Source organism: Trichechus manatus, unplaced genomic scaffold (assembly GCF_000243295.1).
Source record: "Trichechus manatus latirostris isolate Lorelei unplaced genomic scaffold, TriManLat1.0 scaffold00030, whole genome shotgun sequence".
Taxonomy (NCBI): Eukaryota; Metazoa; Chordata; class Mammalia; order Sirenia; family Trichechidae; genus Trichechus; species Trichechus manatus.
The window spans coordinates 10,403,922-10,424,603 of NW_004443966.1; the positions used below are offsets into that span (position 1 = coordinate 10,403,922).

A 20,682-nucleotide genomic window follows, 5' to 3' on the forward strand; every position below is an offset into this window, starting at 1 on the left:
AGCCGAATCTTTAGGAATGAATCGGGCATTTCAGGCTAGAAAGGACGTGAGCAAAGTTAGGGAGGGGTGAAGGGGTGGTAGCTCTCTCTGCCATGTTTGCATCTTCTCTGGCGCATCCTTCCAGTCCTGGCCCAAATAGCCTCTCATCAGAACCACTTTTTCTGACCATCCTATAAGCGAGCTCCCCGCACCCACTCAGGTGCTCTCTTATTTCTTCTGATTATTTTGCACTTGTCAAAGTACAAAGTGATCTTGTTATTTATTTGTTTGCTTGTTTATAATGTCCCCCTCCAGCTCACTCTAAGCTCCCCAGGGAGGGCCATGTCGGTCGGGTTTACTGTGGGATCCCCAGTGTTTCGCCCAGCACCTGGCATGTGAGAGGCACTCGATCAATATCGTGGAATGAATGAATGAACACACAGGGTAGGTGGGTACCCCTTTATCCCAGCATGACAGGAGGATACCTGAGAGATTTTCTCCTTTGTTCTGCCTGTACTTATCGCTCCGCATCTGCCCCCATATTCTAAGTGGGTCACCAGGGCTTTGCGCTTCTTTGCTTCAAACCCAGAAGCTACCTGAGGACATGCCTCCTGGTTTTTGTTTCCCGGATCCAGTTCTTTGAGGGGATTATGCTGGAGGGAAGCAGAAGCAGAGAGAAGGAGGGTCCCCAAGACCGGGGAGAAGCAAGTGGTCGGAGGGACCCTGGGAACAGCACAGGGAGGTGGTAGGGTCTCAGAGGGTGAGACCCCTGGAGAGGCTAGGGCCCTCAGAGGGCCCCCACCCCAGCCCACCGCTGGTCAGTGCGAACGGCAGCAGTCACCAGGAGGCCCTGGAGGGGAGAGGCCTGCCCCTGGGTGCCTGGATGACGCTGCAGACACGGAGCTCCAGTTCTGACTAAAGTGGGGCTTCCTTACACCCCCAGGTACAGGCTCAAAGTCAGATTAAATTAGATGTCAAGAAAGTAAAGAACCATGAGGTTTCTTGCACACCTCCCTAACAAGATAACCCCGTACCCCAATCTGGCCTGATGTGCAGGTGAGGGCCAGGGATGTCTGGAGCTCCCTCCCACCCCTGCAGGGGGAACACATCTGCCTTCCTGCAGGACCCTCTGGAAAGCACCTTCACAATGAGGAGGGGTCACTGAGGACAGGACTCTCAGGGGCCCAGGTAGGCTCATGAGGAAGACTTTTAAGTGGGGCAGCTCCTTCGGTTCCCCTATGAGACCGAGGAAAGCTGAAATCGGTCCCTGGGTGAGGTGAAAGGGCCGGCTGGGCCAATGGAGGTGCCTCGGGAGTGTCTTGGGGTTCGGGGTGGTGTCAGAGAGAGGAGAGTCCCAGGAGAGGATGCAGAAGAAATAACATCCCCAACGGCCTGGCTCTTGGGGATGACGGGTCTTCATATCAATTCTGCAAGCTATAGCCTTCCGTTTCCTTCCTTTCCTGCTTTGTTATGCTGGATCTGTTTCTGCTTTTTCCAACCAAGGCTGCAGAGCCATTAGAAAGGATGAGACAGTGCTACTGTGCTGAAATGGATGGTCCCCAAACTGTGTGTTCAGGGGAAGGCAAAGTGAAAAAAGTATTCCGGCGATTCCCGGAGCCTAGGTTTTCGCCAGTGCCTCCAGTGCATACTTCCGCTGTGACCCGTATTTACCACCCAGCACAGATACCTTTCCATTCAGAAGCAGACTGCCACATCTTTCTCCCGTGGAGCGGCTGGGGATTCGAACCACCAACCTTTCTGTCAGCAGCCGAGAGGAGCGCTTTAACCACTGTGCCACCAGGGCTCCTTCTCATCACCCTTAGTGTCCCCTAAGCTTATATCTTCCTTTCCCCCTCCCTCCCGCCTGCCCCTGGCAACCACTAATAAACTTTTATCTCTGTACACTTGTCTATTGTAGATATTCCACGTGAGTGGGATCATTATTTGCCCTTTTGCGACTTGTTTCACTCAGTATGTGTTTAGGGTTCATCCATGTTGCAGCGTGTACCAGACCTTTACTTCTCTTTACGGCCAAGTAGTAGTCCAATGTATGTATGTACCACATTTTTAAAAAAATAGGTTTTATGTGAAAGTTTACAAAGCAAATTAGGTTCCCATTTAACAATTTTTATACAAGTTGTTATTTTTATGCAAATTGTGACACTGGGTACAATCTTCCCAGTGTGTCAGCATTCTCGTCATTTCCATTCGTTTGTTCCGTTTCCATTGACCTAGCTTCCCTGCCCCTCCTTGCCTTCTCATCTTTGCTTTTGGGTAAATGTTGACCATTGGGTCTCATACAGTCGATTGTTTAAGGGAGCACATTACTCATGGGTGATATAGTTTATTTTATAAGCCAATCTATTATTTGGCTGAAAGGTGACCTCTAGGAGTGATGTACCACCTTTTATTTAGCTATCCATCTGTTGGTGAATATTCGGGTTGTTTCCACCTTTTGGCTATTGTGAATAATGCTGTAATGAACACGGGTGTACAAGTATCTGCTTGCATTCCTGCTTTTAATTTTTGGGGGTATATACCTAGGAGCGGAATTGCTGGGTCATATGGTAATCTATGTTTAACTTTTTGAGGAACTTGCCAAACTTTTCCACAGCAGCCGCACCATCTTACATTCCCATCAGCAATGGACGAGGGTTCCAATTTCTCTACATCCTCCCCAGCCATCAGGTTTTTTGATAAAGTGAAGTTTGTGGATGATTGCTTCCCCATCAGAACCTCCAAGCTGGAGCTTCGGCAAGGCCCAAACTGAGAAAGTTCCAACCGAGGCCACCAGCATTCTTCCAACGCTGTGTGTTGGCTGCCTCCCATCATGTGAATTCTCTAGCGTGCCCTCGTCTGACTATTGGCAGTTCAAATCCACCTTGTTACTTCACTGTTAGTCACCAACCTCAGATCACCCAGCTTCCCAAACAACCAGTGGTACCCACAAAGCCTCACGTAAGGATGCCGTCATCTCAGCCAGCATGGCGTAAACAGACCACTTTGTGTGTGTGTGCGCAGGTGAGAGAGAGGCCAAGAGACAGCAAGCAGGAGCAGGCCTTCCTGCAATGGGTGTTCTAGGCCCCAGGCACAGCTGCCCTTTAAAGAGAGCAGAAGATTCACAGTTCTTACACAGTTCACAAGTTTATTTGTCCTAAATAAATACAATCTGAAAGCATCCATTTCAATGCCCCCAAATATTCTCTCTCTCCCCCAAAAAGCAGCTTAAAATACAGGCACACATTTGTAGTGTATGTTCTTAGGTTAGGCCCAGGAGGTGCTTGGCTGAGCTATGCTGGGCGGGACCTAGCTGGGGAGACATTCTCTGGTCTGGGCCTGTCCCCGGCCTGACTCCTCCCCAGGTCCCTGCAGAGAGAGGCCTGTTAATGCTCCCAGTGCCCGTCTGGGCTGCCTCTCCCATTGGCAGGCCAAAGGGAGCAGCGTTCAGAACCCTGTGGCTCTAGGGCCAGCCCTCGCTGATAGCTTTGTCCTCGGACACCAGGTGCCACCACAGGCCATTCCCAGCTGGCACATACTCCTGGCCCTGGAAGCAGATCACCCAGGGCAAAGAGGAGGAACAGGCCGCTGGCAAGTGGAGGGAAGCACTCTGCCTTCAACCCTGCCATGGGACTGAGAGCCCCTAAAGAAAGGGGAGAGGGACACTGGCCACCCTCCTCCCGTTGCTCCCTAGGCCTTGCCCCACCAGGGAGCAGGAGGATGGGGAGACTCTTTTTCTTCTCTTTGGGGCTGCACTCAGAAGTTCGGGTCCACATTCTGGTCTGAGGCTGCCTCGTCGTCATTTGGGGATTCCTGGATCAGAGTCAGAGAAGCCAGTCACAGGCTGGAGCTGCTCCCCAGGGCCCCAGCCTGGGGCCTGCATCTCCCTCCCTTTGCCCTGTCCCCCTCAGAGCCAGCAGAGAGCTCTGTTGTCCCCCACCTCCAGGCCCCACCGGGCCTCCCTCTGTCCCAGCTCCTAGCCCACCCACAGCCACATGGCCCACCACTGAGTGACTCCCTATTACCAGACTGAGCCCCCTGTCCCGCCGCAGGGCAGCATAGAAGCGCAGCACACGGGGGTCGCAGCATACCACCATGGGGTCAAAGTCCAGCACACGCAGGCCCTGTAGGCTACGGGCCCGGGAGAGGGCCACGTACGCCTGGCCACTGGCAAACACCCGGCCCAGAGAGATCTCCACGCAATCCAGGGACATGCCCTGGGGGATGGAGGGACAGAGATGGAGCCACCTCAGCCTGAAGCCCCTTGTGCCCAAGAGTCTGACCCCACCCCTGACACCATCTTCAGCCCAGCTGCAGCCCCTGGGTCTCTTCACCCAGTCCAGAGATGCTCCAGACAGAGGGGTGGGTTGACAGCAGATGGGTGTCTGGGTAGCAGGGGGTACCTACAGATCTAGGATAAGAGTTGAGGTATAGAGATGAAAGGAAAGAGCTCAGGCTCTGGATCAGCAAGGCTTAGAGCAGAATCCTGGCTCTGCCACTCACTAGCTGTGGGGACCTTGGATAAGTTACTTAACCTGTCTGAGCCTCTGTTCCCTCCTTTGTAAAATGGGAATAATTATATCTAAATCTCATACAATAATAAGGATTAAATTGAACATATCTAGTAAAGAGCCCTGGTGGCACAGTGGTTAAGAGCTACAGCTACTAACCAAAAGGTTAGTGGTTCAAATCTACCAGCTGTTCCTTGGAAATCCTATGGGGCAGTTCTACTCTGTCCTATAGGGTTGCTATGAGTCAGAATCAATGGGTTTTGTTTTCGGAGTTGGAAACCCTGGTGGCATAGTGGTTAAGAGCTACATCTGCTAATCAAAAAGGCTGGCAGTTCAAATCCACCAGGCGCTCTTTGGAAACTCCATGAGGTAGTTCTACTCTGTCCTATGAGTCGGAATCAACACAACAGCAATGGAGTTTTTTGGTAGGGACCCATAAAACAGTGGGGCGGGGATGGCAGTGGGGAAGTGTATATGTCTGGGAACGGCAGAGAAGGGGGCAAGGTGGGAAATACATTAAAAGAAGGTTTATCCTCCTCCTGGTCTGGAATTTTCCATCCAGGGCCAGCTCAGCCCCATAAAGCCTTCGAGAACCCCCCTCAACACGTCGCAGGCCTATCCTGTCCACCCTCTGCCCTGCCCTGTCCCCATTCCCCGCACTGGATGCTCACCTGACTCTTGTGGATGGATATCGCCCAGGCCAGCTGGAGGGGTAGCTGCTGCCGGCTGAGGAGCTGGCCCCCAGTGGCCTGCACCGTCCAGCGGTCAGCCCGGATGACCTCAGTGATTCCACACAGGAATCTCACCTGGGGCAGCCCTGGGGGAGGCGTGGAGAAGTCTAGCCTTTCAGCTCTGCTTTGGAGCTCAGAGGTGGGGGGCAACGGTCTTTTCCTCCCAACTGCTGCAAAGCCAGGAAAGAGGGCTGCCACCTCCCCCCGTCACTCACCTCTCCCCTCGGTCTCAAACCCAACGACCACCCCTCGGGCCCCATTCACCAGGCCCCGAGACACCGCCAGGTTCTTCACCAGCATCACCTGCAAAGGGAAAAAGAAATGGAGGACTAGAGAGCAGCCTGACCTCACCTCCAGGAGTTACTATTCTCAGAGGCTGGGGGCATGGGGCTGTCATTGGGGGCCACCAAGTCCCTGTCCTAGTGCTGCCACTGGCTGGCTGTGACCCCTGGGGAAGCTCCTTACTTTCCTGGGTCTCAGTTTGCCCGTGTGTCAAAGGAGGATAACATGTGCTCAGCATGCCTTAGAAGGAGGTAGGAAGGATCAACGAGGTAATAGACATCACAGTCTTTGAAAACTATAAGGTCTGTTGTGGGGTATGTATGTGGCCACAAATCTTGAGGGATAGCCCCCAGGGTCCCACCATCCTCTCCCCCACCCACATTGCACCTGCTTTTATCCTACTGGGTGCCCTCTGGGACCTGAGGAAAGTCCTCCAGTTCTGCCCACCCCCAACGTGACAGGAGGAAGCAGGAATGTAACATCTGTAGAAGACGGCCATGTAGGGTAGGTATTTGCTCCCCATTTTACAGATGACAAAACTGAGCTTCAGCAGAGGAAAGGGACTTGCCCAAAGCAATACTGCCTGGGGCTCCAGGGGGCAGGGGGAGGAGGGCAGTGAAAGCTGAAGACAGGAAGGTGGTGGGAATAGGAGGGAGGGAGGTCTGGCCTGGGCCCGTCTGTCACCCCGCCTCACGATTGGGCTCACTGGTTTTGGAGCTGCCTGGGCAGAGGGCAAGGAGCAGGGAGGCCCACGCAGGACAGCCCAAGTTCCCAGGGACTAGGCTCGGCTTCCCACTTACCTGGGCCCCCAGCTTTAGCTGAAGGAGCCGACTAGCAGGACACTGGGCATCCAGGGCCTGGGCCTGCTCCGGGTCACTGTCCATAGCCTCAAAGCTGTGCACCTTGCCTGGGAAAACAGATGATAAATCACTGACTTGTGACTCAGTTTCCAAAAACACTTGTTAGATGGCGGTGTCGGGGAGGAAAGGGGTCTGGTGGCCAGGAAAGGGCTCTGTGGGGGCAGCTCAGGCCTAGCTGGGGCCTTGTAGTCAGAGGCCTGGGTTCAAGTCTCAGTTGCAGCACTTACTGGCCGAGTGACTTGGCCAACTCACTGCAAGCACAATTACATCTGCATATACAAGGGCCTTTACGGCCACTGAGCCTGGGGGCACGGATATCCAAATGACCCCACGGGTGGGGCTGCAGGGGCCACACCTGCCTGTTGGCCCTGCCCAACCCTAACTCCCTGCTCACCTGGCAGCTCCTGCAGCCGCCTCTCATTGGTGAGGGCCACATCATCCTGGTGGGTGCAGAGCCTCGTGGCCACAATCCCATCCCGCCCCACCTTGTGGGTAGCTGTAGACCGGAGCTGGTGGGTTACCTCATCTGAGCACCTGTGGGGGCCAGGCTGTCAGGGTAGAGCTCACCTGAACACCAGGGAAGGTGGGAAATGTATGGGCATACGACCCAAGCAGCAGGCCATGAGCCAGGCCTTGGGCAGGAAAGGGCCACCAGGGCATCGCTAGCCCCCAGGCTGGTCAACTTGTCCCTTCCTCACTTGGACTCCAGACATGGGGAATGAGCACGGGGGAGCAGAGTGCTGGGCTGTGATGGTGGGTGGGCAGGCAGGACCTAACCACCCTCCCACCCCACAATGCTTCTGAGGAAGGTGGTGAGGGAGCATAGGCCAGAGGTTTGGAGGACCTAGACAAGGAAGCCGGCAATCAGATTAGCCTCCAGGGCGTACTCCTCTGCCCCTGCTGGCTGCCTTGGGAAAAATCCAGCCTGTGTCTCCATTTTCCCCAGTCTCAATCCTGGACACAGCAGCAGCTCAAGTGGGAGGAGGGGGACAGCTTGGGGACCATCTCTACCTGCTCTGCCACTGAGCCTTCCTCTCGTCCCCCATGTGCGCCATGACCCTTCCTACCTGTCTCCTGCATCTGCTTCAGCAGGCCAGGCAGAGATGGCCCCTCAGCCCCTCACTGTCCCCTGCCCAGTCAGGCCTGTCTCTTCATGGCCCGGCTCTGGCCCCGTTTCTTCCACCTTCCGTGCCTCCTTTCCATCCGCACGTTACAGTAGCCATGGCCTTCCAGCCTGCAGTCCTGGCTGGGGAGGCACTATGTCTACAGCGCTGCCCACTCCCACCAAGCGGCCCCCTAGACTCTAAGAGTAGAGGAGCTTGGGTTTTGGAGTCAAGACAGACTTGGCTTCAAAGCCCAACTCGGCCACTTTCTACCTGTGACTTTGGTCAGGTCACTTCACCTCTTTGAACCCCAGTTTCTGCATCTGTAAAATGGGGGTATTAACATCTGAATTTCTCCTGTGTCTGTCTGTCCATCCTTCCCTTGTCCTGCTAGAGGCTCCTCTGCCTGTACAGACTGTGCTCCAAGAACAAGCATTTCTCCCCTTCCCAGGGCTCTGCTCTGACCTGTGCTTGGAGTCTCATCTCGTGCTCCCTTCCTTTCCACCAGGGCCCACCTGCCCAGCCTCACAGCCTGCAGCAAAGAGATGAAGGCCTGGTCCGCCTGCCTCCACACCTCAGTCAGCTCCAGGGTCACTGGAATGCATCTCCTCCAGCTCTTGGCCTGGTGGGGTGGGGTGGGGTGGGTTAAGGAGCAGAGTAGATCTCCACGGGCGTGGGGGGTGAGGCCAGAAGGTGAGGGGTACCTGGAAACAGAACTGCGGGGGCTGGGAGCCCTTGGTCACAGGTGGCAGTTGTAGGAAGTCCCCACAGATGATGAGCTGGATCCCTCCAAAGGGCTTGTCCTGCTGCCGGACAGCTCTGGGGAAGAGCATGGTGTTTTTTAGGGGCTAGGGTGGGCAGCTTTCACATGCCAAGACCACCAGACTCCAGACCTTACTTGCTGCCCACACTGCAGATACTGACCTGGCCACAGCTTCCAGCTTGTCAAATAGGTCCGCTTCCACCATGGAGATCTCATCAATGACCAGCCGCTGGCAGCTCAGCCAGCCCTGCCGCACGCCTGGCCGCTGGGCCAGGGCCACACATTGGGCCAGGGGGGCCCGGCCGGAGCCGATGCCTGTGAGTGACACTATTCAGCCTGGGCTGAGACCCCAGCCCCCTCTCAATTCCAACTCCCCTTCCCTCCCCTCCTCACAGGCCTGGCTTGCTCCTAGCTTAAGCCCCAGAGGCTCCCACTTACCTGCAAAGGCGTGGAGGGTGGTGCCCCCAATGTGACAGGCTGCCACCCCAGTGCTAGCGGTGGCCACAGTGCCTGTGGGGGGCAGTGAGCCCAGGATACGCTTCAGCAGGTAGGACTTCCCTGTCCCTGGGCAGGGGACAATGTCAGAGCCATCTGCCCTTCCATCTCCCCTGCCCCCCACCCTGCTCTGTCCCTACTACCTGCACTCCCAGTGAAGAAAACGCTCTGGCCTTTCAGCACCACGCTCAGCACAGCGGCCTGTTCCTCAGAAAGCTGGGGCTTGCTGGGGGGCAAGTTCAGCCTCTTCACAGGCAGGGGCCACCTTGGGGCTTCCTAGGGGGAAGGGCTATCTCAGGTCCCCCATCCCTAGAGATTGTCGCCCCCCCCCCCCCTTCTTGGCCGGGCAGCCCTTTGTCTCTTTGCTGGCCTCACTCCTTGGAACACTTGGGCAGAGAGGGACAGGGATGTGACTCAGCCCGGTTCACCTGGAGATCTTGGCAGCCACTACTGGGGTCCAGGCCTCTCTTTGAGGAAGGAACCAAGGCTGGGTCTCCACTGACCTCTGCTGCCCTGAGCGCCGCCCCCCCCCCCGCAGTGTGGGTCTGGACCCTCCTCCAGCTCCTTCCCCGGGGTTCCCTAACCCTTGTCTTCTCACCCAGCTTCCCTTCTCACTTACCTTCCTGTCACAAACCTGTCCCTCTCACCTCAAGACACCTGAGCAAAACCCTCCCTAGCGAGGAACCTTTCTTGCCCCATCTCCATCTTCTCCCCTGCTTGATCTCAAACCCCCATGTCTGTGATACACCCGCCCATGTCCGCAAACACTGTCAAGCCCACCAGACTCTTCGTCCACTTCATCTTACTGGACCTCTTGGCGGCCCCGACACTGCTGATCACTTCCCTCTGTCCAGAAGCTCCTCTCCTCTCCTGGGCTGCTACACTCTCCTTTTCCTTCCCAGACCTTCTCTGCTTTCTCTTCGCATGTGGGTGGTCCCCAAGGCTCAGGCCTGGCCTCCCTTCTCCTGCTCTGTTTTACCCAGTCTCAGGGATCCCATGATGAGAAACACACGCACAATTCCCTCATCCCTGTCATACTCAGATGTGGGGTGGGCATCTCCTCTGAGAAAACCAGCAGCCTCATCAAATACCACCACCATCTTCTTCCCCCCAAACTTGGGCCTCACTCCCAAAGGCACCCCCCTTTCCTGTCCTCACCTTGCTGTGCCCGGCCCCAGTCTGGGGCTTCTCGGGCAACTTCATCCGCGTGGTGTCCAGCGCCCGGGTGGCCGCCGCGCGCCGTAACTCCTCGGGCTGCAAGGGGCTGATGGTGACGAAGTCTCGGGGCCGCGGGCCGAGCAGCCGCGCGCGGGCGGAAACGGGCCCGGGCCCTGGGGCCGCTGCCAGCTTGAGCCGCAGCGTGCGTAGGAAGCGGCGCAGGCGGTCTGGGGGGCAGTCGGAGAGCAGCAGCTGCACGGCGCCGGCGCCCGGCCGGGGAGCGCCGTCGGCAGGGAGACGTAGCGCGCTGCGCCCGGCGGCGGCGAAGCGCGTGAAGAGGCGCGCTGCGCGCAGTGGGAAGCAGCGCGGTCGCCCCGCGGGCCCCGGCGCCTGCAGCCGCAGCATCAGCTCCCGGCGCTCGTTGCGACCCAGGCTCAGCTCCGCGGTGCGCAGGGACTGACGCTTTCGCGGCTGCCCGCCGGGGCTCAGCTCCTCCACGGCCACGCGGCACCGCAGCTCCGCATCCTCGCACTCTGCTGCCGCCGTCTCGGTGCCCGACAGCATCGCCGCCGCCGCCGCCGCCGCAGGTCTGCGAAGGGACCGGAACGCAGGGGTCCCGGTGGCCTCAGGAGACGTTTTGGGTGGTATAGAGGCAGTGACAGGGGACCTGGTTGAAGACACGTGGGGTTTCGGAGACTGTCACCGGTAAAAGGGCGCTGTGGCCAACCGAAAATTAACTCTTAGAAATGTACTCCCCTATGGAGCCCTGATTGCGCAGTGGTTAAAGCTCTCGGCTGCTAACTGAAAGGTCGGCGGTTCGAACCCACCAGCCGCTCTGCGGGAGAAAGATGTGGCAGTCTGCTTCCGTAAAGATTTATAGCCTTGGAAACCCTATGGGGGCAGTTCTACTCTGCCCTATAGGGTCGCTATGAGTCGGAATCGACTCTACGCCTGTGGGTACGGTGTGGTCTGACACAACAAATTCCGGAGCGGCGGATGGACTGTGTCGCATGCCCCCAGGATTGGGGAGACTCGGGCTGTTCCGAAGGAACGCAAAGGCCACGAAAGGAGTAGACGCCTGCGCGGAGAAGCAGACTACTTTCAAGAGATCCAGGGCGGGCACGGGAATCTTCAGGGTCCTCCCCCGAGGAAGCAGGGGACTCGCACGTGGGGATATGGGGAGGGGGCTGACATGTAATAAGCGCCTTTTGTCTTCCAGATGGAGCTCTGGTGGCGAAGTGGTTAAGAGCTCAGGCTGCTAACGGAAAGGTCGGCAGTTCGAATCCACCAGCTGCTCCTTGGAAACCCTTTTCTGTTCTATAGGGTCGCTATGAGTTGTTGAGTCGGAATCGACTCCATGGCAACGGCTTTGGGTTTTTTTGGGGAGAGGTCTTCCAGATACGTGCCCTGGTTTATCTGGTCTCACCCTTCCCTGTGTGTATAAGTGGAAACTAATGCTTGCCCTTCTTAAGCCACAACGGCTTCTAGGCCCTTCCAACCTCCCGGTGGGTATGGGTGCTCCTGCCCTCTGACCCACTCATCCGCACCCTCCCGGCAGGGATTCTAACCCCTTGAAGAAGTCAAGCTCTCCGCCTCCCACCTCGGGGCTCAGGCCGACACTCACTCTCGCTCCCGCACTCAGATGAACGAACTGACTGGAGCCGGCCGGCTGGGGACTGCTAAACTCGGGAACTAGGAACTTTCAAATACCCTGGCTAGTACATGACCCTATCACCGGACGGAGCTTTACTTCCTTCAGCCAATCAGAGGCAGGGGCGTGTCGATAGGCGTGCCTTTCCTTGGGTTCTAACTCTCGCAGCTCGGGCTGTACCAATCGCACGCAGGAGGGAGACGGTTGATCGCTGTGGCCGGAGCGTACTAAGTGTAGCGAGCGAGTGGGCGGGGCTGGGGCTGGGCCCCCTATCTGGTCCTGTCTCGTGCTCCAACGCGGCTCTGGAGATTTATTTTCAGAACTATCCTTCCAACACTCCCCCATCCCCACCCAGGGCTCTGGCCTGTCTCCTCCAGTTCCCACGCAGCCCCGAGACTTGGCCATCGGGAAGAGCTGCCTCGGGTCTATCCCACCCCTGTTTCTGCTCTGAGGACCACTGTTGGCCTTCCCAACTCTTTCCACCCTGCCGTGCTTTGTATGGGTCATTTTACGCATTTGTCTTTCACACTGGCTGAGATGCCCGGTGCCCAGAAGGAAGTGTGTGAGCCCCGATCTTCAGGGAATTCTTATCTCTCCTGTTGCACCGGATGCTTGGGGAGTTTGTTTTTAATTATCTTTTTTCCCTCATTGAAGCTTGGAATTACATACTAGAAGGGATCTTCGAGGTGAGTCTAGTCACTCATTTTACAGATAATGATAGCTACCATGGATTGAATGACCCTTATTTTTCAAAGGAGGAAACCTAGGCGCCGCGAAGTTTTGCCGAAGGTCACATAGTTTTTAGTTTGCAAAACTATGCCTTGAACCCAGATCTAACCTAAAAGCTTGCTGCCTTAACCTCTCCATCACACTGCTCCAGGTGACTAGCCTAACTTCATGAAGGGAGTGGGGCAAAACTAGGACTAGAATCCGGCTCCTGATACCCAACGAATTGTCTCAGCCCTGTCGATTAGATGTTACCCTAAGCAAGTTTCCTGAACGTCTCAAGTGATGCTTCCTCATGTAAAAAATGGGAGAAAGATGAAGCTGTCCTAAAACAGTGCTGATGGTTGCACACTTGTGACTGTACTAAACACCACTGAATTGTACACTTTTATTGAGTGAATTGTCTGGTATGTGAATTGTATCTCAGTAAAACTATTACCAAAAAAAAATCATGAGAAATCTTTTTCCTGTTCAGTGTTTTCTTGACCTAGTGTCATATAGGTCATTACCAATGAGTAAACAAATAGACTACGGAAAATTCTCAAAGTCACTGTAGTAGGCAGAATGATGCCCCCCAAAGATGTCCATGTTCTAATCCCCAGAATTTGTGAATACGTTACCTTCCATGGCAAAAAGGGACTTTGCAGATGTGATTAAATTAAGGATCTTGAGAAGGGAGATTGTCCTGGATTATCTGGGCGGGCCCAACGTAATCACAAGGGTCCTTAGAAGGAAATCAACAAAACAGACAAGTCAGGGAAGGAGATGTGAATAAGGAGGCAGAAGTCAGAGAAAGAGATTTGAAGACGCTATGCTGCTGATTTTGAAGATGGAGGAAGGGACCATGAGCCAAGGAATATAGGAGGTTCCTAAACCCACTGCCATTGAGCCGATTCCAACTTATAGGAACTCTATAGGACAGAGTAGAACTGCCCCATAGGGTTTCCAAGGAGTGGCTGGCGGATGGAACTGTCGACCTTTTGGTTAGCAGCCGAGCTCTTAAACACTGGGCCACCAGGGTTCCTACAGGAGGTCCCTAGAACCTGGAAAAGGCAAAGAAACGGATTCTCCCTTAGAACATCCAGAAGGAACACAGCCCTGACCACCCATTTTAGACTTCTGACTTCCAGAACTGTCAGAAAATAAAATTGTGCTGTTTTAAGCCACTAAATATGTGGCAATTTGTTACAGTAGCAATAGGAAACTAATACAGTCATACAGCTGGAAAGTAAAAGAGTGGGGATTATGAACCAAGCCTGTTTCCAAAGGGCGTTTTCTATCTTCCCACTACCCTCTGCATAAAAGGGGACTGTTGTTTGCCGTCAAGTCGATTCCGACTCATAGCAACCCTATAGGACAGTGTAGAACTGCCCCATAGTATTTTCTAGGCTGTAATCTTTATGGGAGCAGATCACTAGGTCTTTTCTCCTGCGGAGCAGCTGGGTGGGTTCAAACCGACAAACTTCCAGTTAGCAGCTGAGTGCTTAACCATTGTCCCAGCAGGGCTTCTTCAAAAGGGGCCTAGGACACTCAAAACAGCCTGCTCCCTTCATCCCAGGCTGCTTCTAGGGAGGGCACAGGAACTTCCACATGGGATTCCCCCCCCCAACATTTTATTATGAAAATATTCAAACATATACAGAAAGATTGAAAGACTTTTTTACATAAACCCACCACCTAGATCCTACAACTAGTATTTTTGCTATATTTGCTTTATCCCCTGTCCGTCTATCTATCCAAAGGAGCCCTGGCAGTGCAGTGGCTAAGCCTCTGCTGCTAACTGAAAGGCAAGTGGTTCAAACCTACCTCTAGAGAAAGATGTGGCAGTGTGCTTCTGCAAAGATTACAGCCTAGGGAACCCTAGGGGCAGTTCTACACTGTCCTATAGGATTGCTGTGAGTCAGAATCGACTCGACAGCAACGGGTTTTGGTTTAGCCATCTATTCATCCCTAGGTCCATCATCTTTTTATTATGCATTTGAGAGTTGCAGACATCAGTATATTTCACTTCTAAACACTTCAGCACGCATTCCATTAATTAGACTTCAACGTTTGTTTACCTTTTTAAAGTAAAAAATTTACACACAGTGAGATGCACAGATCTTAGCGTGTCATTAGAGGAGTTTTGATAAATACATACACCTGTGTAACCCAAACCCCTGTCAAGATATAGAACTGTGCTATCCAATATGGTAGCCACTAGAGTCGGAATCGACTCGTCAGCAATGCATTTGTTTTTTTTAGCCACATATGCCTGTTTAATACTAAATTTAAATTAATTAAAATTAAATAAAATCAAATATTCCGTTTTTGGTCGCACTAGCCACATTTTAAGTGATCAATATACCACAATAGCTACCATAGTGGACAACACACATGTAAGACATTTACATCTTTGCAGAAAGTTCTGTTGGGCAGCAATAAGAACATCATCGTCACCTAGAAAGTTCCCTCATGCCCCTTCCTGGTCATTCCCCGCCCTCAATTCCCAGGCAACCCTTGTTCCGATTTTGTTTTCACCATAGATTAGTGTAGCTTGTTTTAGAACTTCTTGTAGACGGAACCATACGTTATATTGCGTGTATCTTCTTGCGTGGAGGGCTTCTTTCAGTCAGCATAGTAATTTTGAGATTCATTCATGCTGTTGCGTGTATCAGTAGTGAGTTCCATTTTATTGCTGAGTGGTATTCCATTGTATAGATACGGTTTATCCATCTTCCTGTTGATAGAAAGTTCACTTTTTGTGGATTTACGCTTTAATTTCTTTTGGGTTAATGGCTAGGTGAGAAATCATAGGGTAGGTGCGTGTTTACTTTTATATGAAACTGCCAGATCTTTTTCCAAAATAGTTGTAGGACCACCCAGGTGTTTGCAAGAGGAAAAACAGTTAAGCCCTTGTAGGGAAAGGAATCGAATGAATAAGTAGATACCGCCTTGTGGTGGATTAACGGTACTCCGACTCTGTCCCCACGGAGCACTGCCGGTCCGGTCAGCCGGATCCTGATTGGCCGCTGGCGGAGAGAGGCGGAGCCAGAAGACTCTTCACAGAGAGGGCCGGACTTCCTCCTTTGGGCGGTTCGCCGCATCCGCGCGGTCCTTTGCTCACTGCTGCCGACGGGAGGTCAATTCCAAGCAGAGTGCAACGCAGCTCCCAGTCTCCTCGCCTAACCCGACGCCTGGTTTTAAGGGAAGCTCTCAGAAGAAACAGGCTTTCTTCATTATGAAACTTCCTCCCCTGCAACTTCTTCCGTCTTATTTGCTTTCTCTCCTCTCACTGGGAGGTCTCAGTCGAATCCCTGACTCTTTAATAATGATAGTGACATTAGCACAGGGCTGATGGGTTTACAAAGTGCATTTTCAGGACATTTATCTCAATCGAAACTCCAAAGAGCACCTCCCTCCCGCCTTGTTCTTAGGTGCCATCGAGTCGGTTCTGACTTATACGGATCCTGTTTACCACAGAATGAAACACTGCACGGTCCTGCGCCATCCTCACAGTCGTTGCTATGTTTGACCCCATTGTTGCAGCTATCATCTCATTTAGGGTTTTCCTCTTTTTTGCTGACCCTCTACTTTACCAAGCATGATGTCCTTCTGATAACATGTCCAAAGTATGCAAGCAAAGTGTCACCGTCCTCACGTCTAAGGAGCATTCTGGCTGTACTTCTTCCAAGACAGATTTGTTCACTCTTCTGGCAGTCCATGGTATATTCAATATTCTTTGTCAATGCCATAAGTCAAAGGCATCAGTTCTTCTTCCGTCTTTCTTATTCATTGTCCAGCTTTCTCATGCATATGAGGCAATTGAAAACACCATGGCTTGGGTCAGGTGCACCATAGTCCTCAAAGTGACATCTTTGCTTTTTAACACCTTTTGAACACCTTTAAAGAGGTCTTTTGCAGCAGATTTGTCCAATACCATACGTCCTTTGATTTCTTGACTGCTTCCATGGGCGTTGATTGTGGATCCAAGTAAAATGAAATCCTTGACAACTTCGATCTGCTCTCCATTTGTCATGATGTGAGGATTTTTGTTTTTTTTTATGTTGAGGTGTAATCCATGCAGAAGTTTGTGTAGTCTTTGATCTTCATCAGTAAGTGCTTCCAGTCCTCTTTGATTTCAGCAAGCAAGGTTGTGTCATTTGCATATTGCAGGTTGTTAATGAGTCTTCCACCAATCCTGATGTCACATTCTTCTTCATATAGTCCAGTTTCTCGGATTATTTGCTCAGCATACAGATTGAATAAGTATGGTGAAAGGATACAACACTGACACACATCTTTCTTGATTTTAAGCCATGCAATATCCCCTTGCTCTGTTCGAACGACTGCCTCTTGGTCTACGTACAGGTGCCACATGAGCACAATTAAGTGTCCTGGAATTCCCATTCCACACAGTCGAATGCCTTTGCATAGTCAATAAAACACAGGTAAGCATCTTTCTGGTATTCTCTGCTTTCAGCCAAGATCCATCTGACATCAGCAATGATATCCCTCGTTTCATGTCCTCTTCTGAATCCAGCTTGAATTGCTGGCAGTTTCTTGCCCATGAATTGCTGCAACCCTTTTTGAAATATCTTCAGCAAAATTTTACTTACATGTGATATTAATGATATTGTTTGATAATTTCTATGTTCTGTTGGATCATCTTTCTTTGGAATGGGCACAAATATGGATCTTTTCCAGTCAGCTGGCCAGGTAGCTGTCTTCCAAATTGCTTGGCATAGACGAATGAGTGCTTCCAGTGTTGCATCTGTTTGTTGAAACATCTCAATTGGTGTTCTGTCAATTCCTGGAGCCTGATTTTTAACCAATGTCTTCAGTGCAGCTTGGACTTCTTCCTTCAATACCATCGGTTCTTGATCGTATGCTACCTCCTGAAATAGATGCCTATTAGGCATGTCAATTCACTAGCTCCAAAACGGAGCTTTTAATCTTTCCCAATACCACACACACCCGTTTTTCTCTTTGTCTTTATCATCTCAGTAAATGACACCAGCATATTTGGCTCAAGTTAAAAACGCACACCACATTCTTGATTACTTCTTCTTCTACCACATCCAAGCCACTGCTGAAACCTGGTTGTTTCTGCCTCCAAAACGTATTTCTAATCTATTCACTTCCTCCCATCCCCGTCCCACACCCTAGAGCTAGCAGCCCCTCATGTCTCCCCTGGATTACAGTAGTAGTCTCCTAATCTTCACTGGATTCCCATCTTCCACTCTGGCCCCTCTGCAATCCACCCCTAAACCGCAGTAAGCAAGATCTTTTCAAAAACATAACTCAGATTTTGCCACTGCCCTCGTTAAAAGTCCTCAATGACTTCTTACGTTATTCCTTTTAGAATACAATCCACACTCTTTACCATACCCTGAGACCAACTCCCTTTCCTTCCACTGTGATGTCAAGTCTACCACTCTCTTCCTAGCTCACAACTGGCTTATCACACTGGCCTCCCTAATGTTCCTTGAACACCCCAAGCCCTTTCCTGTGCCAGATCTTTGCACCTGCTCTTTCCTCTGCACGAAATGCCCTCCCCACTTTGTGTGGCTGTCCCTTTCTCATCTTTCAGGTTTCAGCTGAAATAGCCCCTCTTCAGATAGGGTTCTCCCTACTACACACACTGTGTCTAAAATGGGCCCTCTCAGTTACTATTTCATTATGTTGTTTATTTCCCTTAGAGAACCTATCACATTCTGTTGTTAGCATATTCATTTGTTTACTTGCCTATCCTCTCTCTCTTCCAGCTTCATGAGGGCAGGGACTACTCCTGTCATATTCAGGGCTTTGTCCTTTGTGTTTAGAACATTGTCTGATACATGCTAGACTCGTAACAAATATTTACTGAATGAATAAATCAGTGAATAATGAAACCATTCTCTCCAAGTCTTGACCCCACCTCGATCTCTTCACTATCTCTTGAATCTGGCCCTCTGATCCTCGTAGCAACTGCTCTGGTTCAGGCTGCATCACTTCCTACCTGGATTTCTGTAACAATCTCCTACTCAATGGATCTCTTTCTCTTTTGCCTCCATCACTGCATTCTCCACACAGCAGCCATGAAAGTGAGCTTTTAAAATGAAGATTGGACAGTGTCACACCCTGACTCAACCCTCCAGTGACCCTGTGCTATGTGCAGGAGGAATTTCAAATCCCTTAGGTCAGCACTTAAGGCCCTTCATGGCTTTGGCTCCTGCTACCTCCTTATCAGCATTTCTCCTCACTCTGCCTCCCACCCCAAGCATTACGACCACTCAGAAACTACCTACAGTTCCCCTAACAAGTCAAGACGTTTTCACTTTCGTGCATGATGTTCTTTCTTCCTAATAACGTCCGTCCCCCACCCTTCCATTCAGCTAACACTGCTAGAATTCAACCCAGTCTCTCCAGCCCCTCCTCTGGGAGTGGCTCTCACCAGGAGCTGTGTACTCCTTAATCACAGCACTTCTCAGGATTTGTCTACCCTCCTACTGGCTGATCAGCTCCCCAAGCCAGGGTCCAGGTCTTGTGTGGCCTGGTCACACAATACTGCAAAGCAGGTCATTCAGTAGAGACGGTAAGAGTGCAGATTGAAGTCAGGCAGGGTTTGAATCCTAGCTCCACCACTTACCAGTCAAGTAACCATAAGTAGGTCATTTAATGTCTGAATGAAGAATGGAAAGTACCCTACTTTAGGAGGCATTCAGCAAATATGTTGATTGGTTAAATGGCACAAATGCAAAGCAGATCCCATCACTTTCATGCCAAAAGCCTTCAATGGCTCCCCATTGCTCTGACTTTAAAATGTAGTCATCTCAACACAACCTACAAGGCCCTCCCTACATGAGCTCTGTCTGTCTGTCCAGCCTGGCCTCACTACACACACACACACACACACACACACACACACAGTGCTGTTTAATGCCATTGCTCACGTTGCCCCCTCTGCCTAGAATGCCTGTCCTGCCCCTTTCTCCTGGTTTTGGTGCCCTTCCTCTGTGCATTTACCCTTATATTTAACACGTGGTATTCTCATTATCTGTTTATCTATCTCTTCCAGTAGAAGACAGACATCCAGGGCCCTGCCAGATCTTTCAGCCATTAGTATAGTATAGGCAAACAGTTGAGGCAAATAAAACATTTGTGTTGAATGTATGTATGCACTGTGGAGGCAACAAGCAGATGGACAGATGGGCCGAATGGGGAAACTGAGGCCAGAGTGGTTATCAGTGACTCATTCCCAAAATTGACAGAAATGGGCTGCTTCAGTGCAGCAACGTGAACTCCCCAGGGTCCCTCGTCTTCTGCAGGTGAAGCCTGAGTTTCCAGGTACAGGATCCTGTGGGTCCTCAGGCATGGGGGTCGGCCGCTTCAACTCTGCAGATCGAGGAAATAAAGCCATGTGCTGGCTGCGAGAAGTTGTCACATACACGGACTTTCTCAGATCCCCAGGGTGAATTTCTTCACCCCTTTCCATGAGAGAACCCAGTTCCAGGCCTGAGGAAGAAGTGCTCCCTCATCCTTCTCCCTTGGCCCTGGGGTCCCAGGCTGTCCTTTTCCAGGCAAGGCTGGGAAGTGGCCTGGGAGCCTTAGGGCCAGCAGAAGGCAGTGCTGAAAGGGGAGCTCGGTTCACTGGCGTGGCTGCTGCTATGGCAGCCAAAGCCAAAGGAGGTCACCATTAATCCCACACGCACTTAATTATTCCGCTGAGGCATGGGGCGGGTTGACCTCAGAGCTGAGGGTGGGGTTGCAGGAGGCTCGTCACTGTCTCTCTCTGGGCCTGTTTCTCCAAGTGTAAAATAGGCGCAGGGTATAATTAAAATGATTTTCTATGCTGGTCTCCTCTGGAGCGAAATGCTCCACCCTATACTCCGCTTCCCAGCAAGGCTGTCAAGCCTGCAAGATCACCGCCGGGTAGGGGTAGTGGTGGTCTTCAGATACGGGAACTAGAGAGGAAACAGCTGTGAGCGACGCTCAACTAGGGGAGACGACTGCGCTTGGGAACCTCTGAGAGGCAGGGCCGACTCCCCAAAAGAGAGCCCGGAGTCCAAACTGGCAGCCTCAGGTCTTCCCCGTTACACGATCCTCCTGACCGGGATTGAGTTCCAGGACCGACCCTGCCCGGAGCTTCCGGAGAGAAGAGAAGCAGGGTGTTGCCACTGGCCCAGCTTCAGGGAGAAAAGAGGAGCCACTTGGTGGCCCCGTCTCTGGGCCGCCCAGGGCGGATTGGTCCAGTTGGGCAACCCCAGCCCACTCATCTCAGGAGACCTCAAAGGGACCGGCGGCCAACGCCTCGGACTCTCACTCGGTCCGGCCCCACCCCCGAGTACCGCCCGCCCCATCGCCTCCGCCTCTGGGCCGGAAGCCCCCTCCCCCTCCGCCTGCCCCACCGCCCCATCCTATACCCCCTCCCGGTCTGTCTCGGTCCACAAGTCCGGGAAAGGTTG

General features: G+C 52.4%; 1 protein-coding gene across 1 annotated transcript; it reads right to left on the reverse strand.

Annotated features, from left to right (window-relative positions):
• Nucleotides 1-3,608: 3,608 nt before the first annotated feature.
• PIF1 (PIF1 5'-to-3' DNA helicase) lies at nucleotides 3,609-10,462 on the reverse strand. The gene is made up of 12 exons (XM_004374791.3): nucleotides 9,880-10,462; nucleotides 8,865-8,997; nucleotides 8,665-8,790; nucleotides 8,388-8,541; nucleotides 8,168-8,282; nucleotides 7,979-8,085; nucleotides 6,755-6,894; nucleotides 6,301-6,407; nucleotides 5,434-5,521; nucleotides 5,159-5,304; nucleotides 4,002-4,193; nucleotides 3,609-3,789 (listed from the first exon to the last, which is right to left on the reverse strand). Exons 1-12 carry the CDS (start codon nucleotides 10,441-10,443, stop codon nucleotides 3,733-3,735), a joined length of 1,929 nt encoding a protein of 642 aa, XP_004374848.1. The 5' UTR covers nucleotides 10,444-10,462; the 3' UTR covers nucleotides 3,609-3,732.
• Nucleotides 10,463-20,682: the final 10,220 nt, after the last annotated feature.

Coding starts and splice junctions, on each gene's coding strand:
- PIF1 (XM_004374791.3), bottom strand. CDS start 10,443: ATGCTGTCGGGCACCGAGACGGCGGCAGCAGAGTGCGAGGATGCGGAG. Junction 8,791..8,864: donor TTTCTTCACTGGGAGTGCAG/GTAGTAGGGACA, acceptor TCCCCTGCCCAG/GGACAGGGAAGTCCTACCTG. Junction 5,305..5,433: donor GTTTGAGACCGAGGGGAGAG/GTGAGTGACGGG, acceptor CGCCTCCCCCAG/GGCTGCCCCAGGTGAGATTC.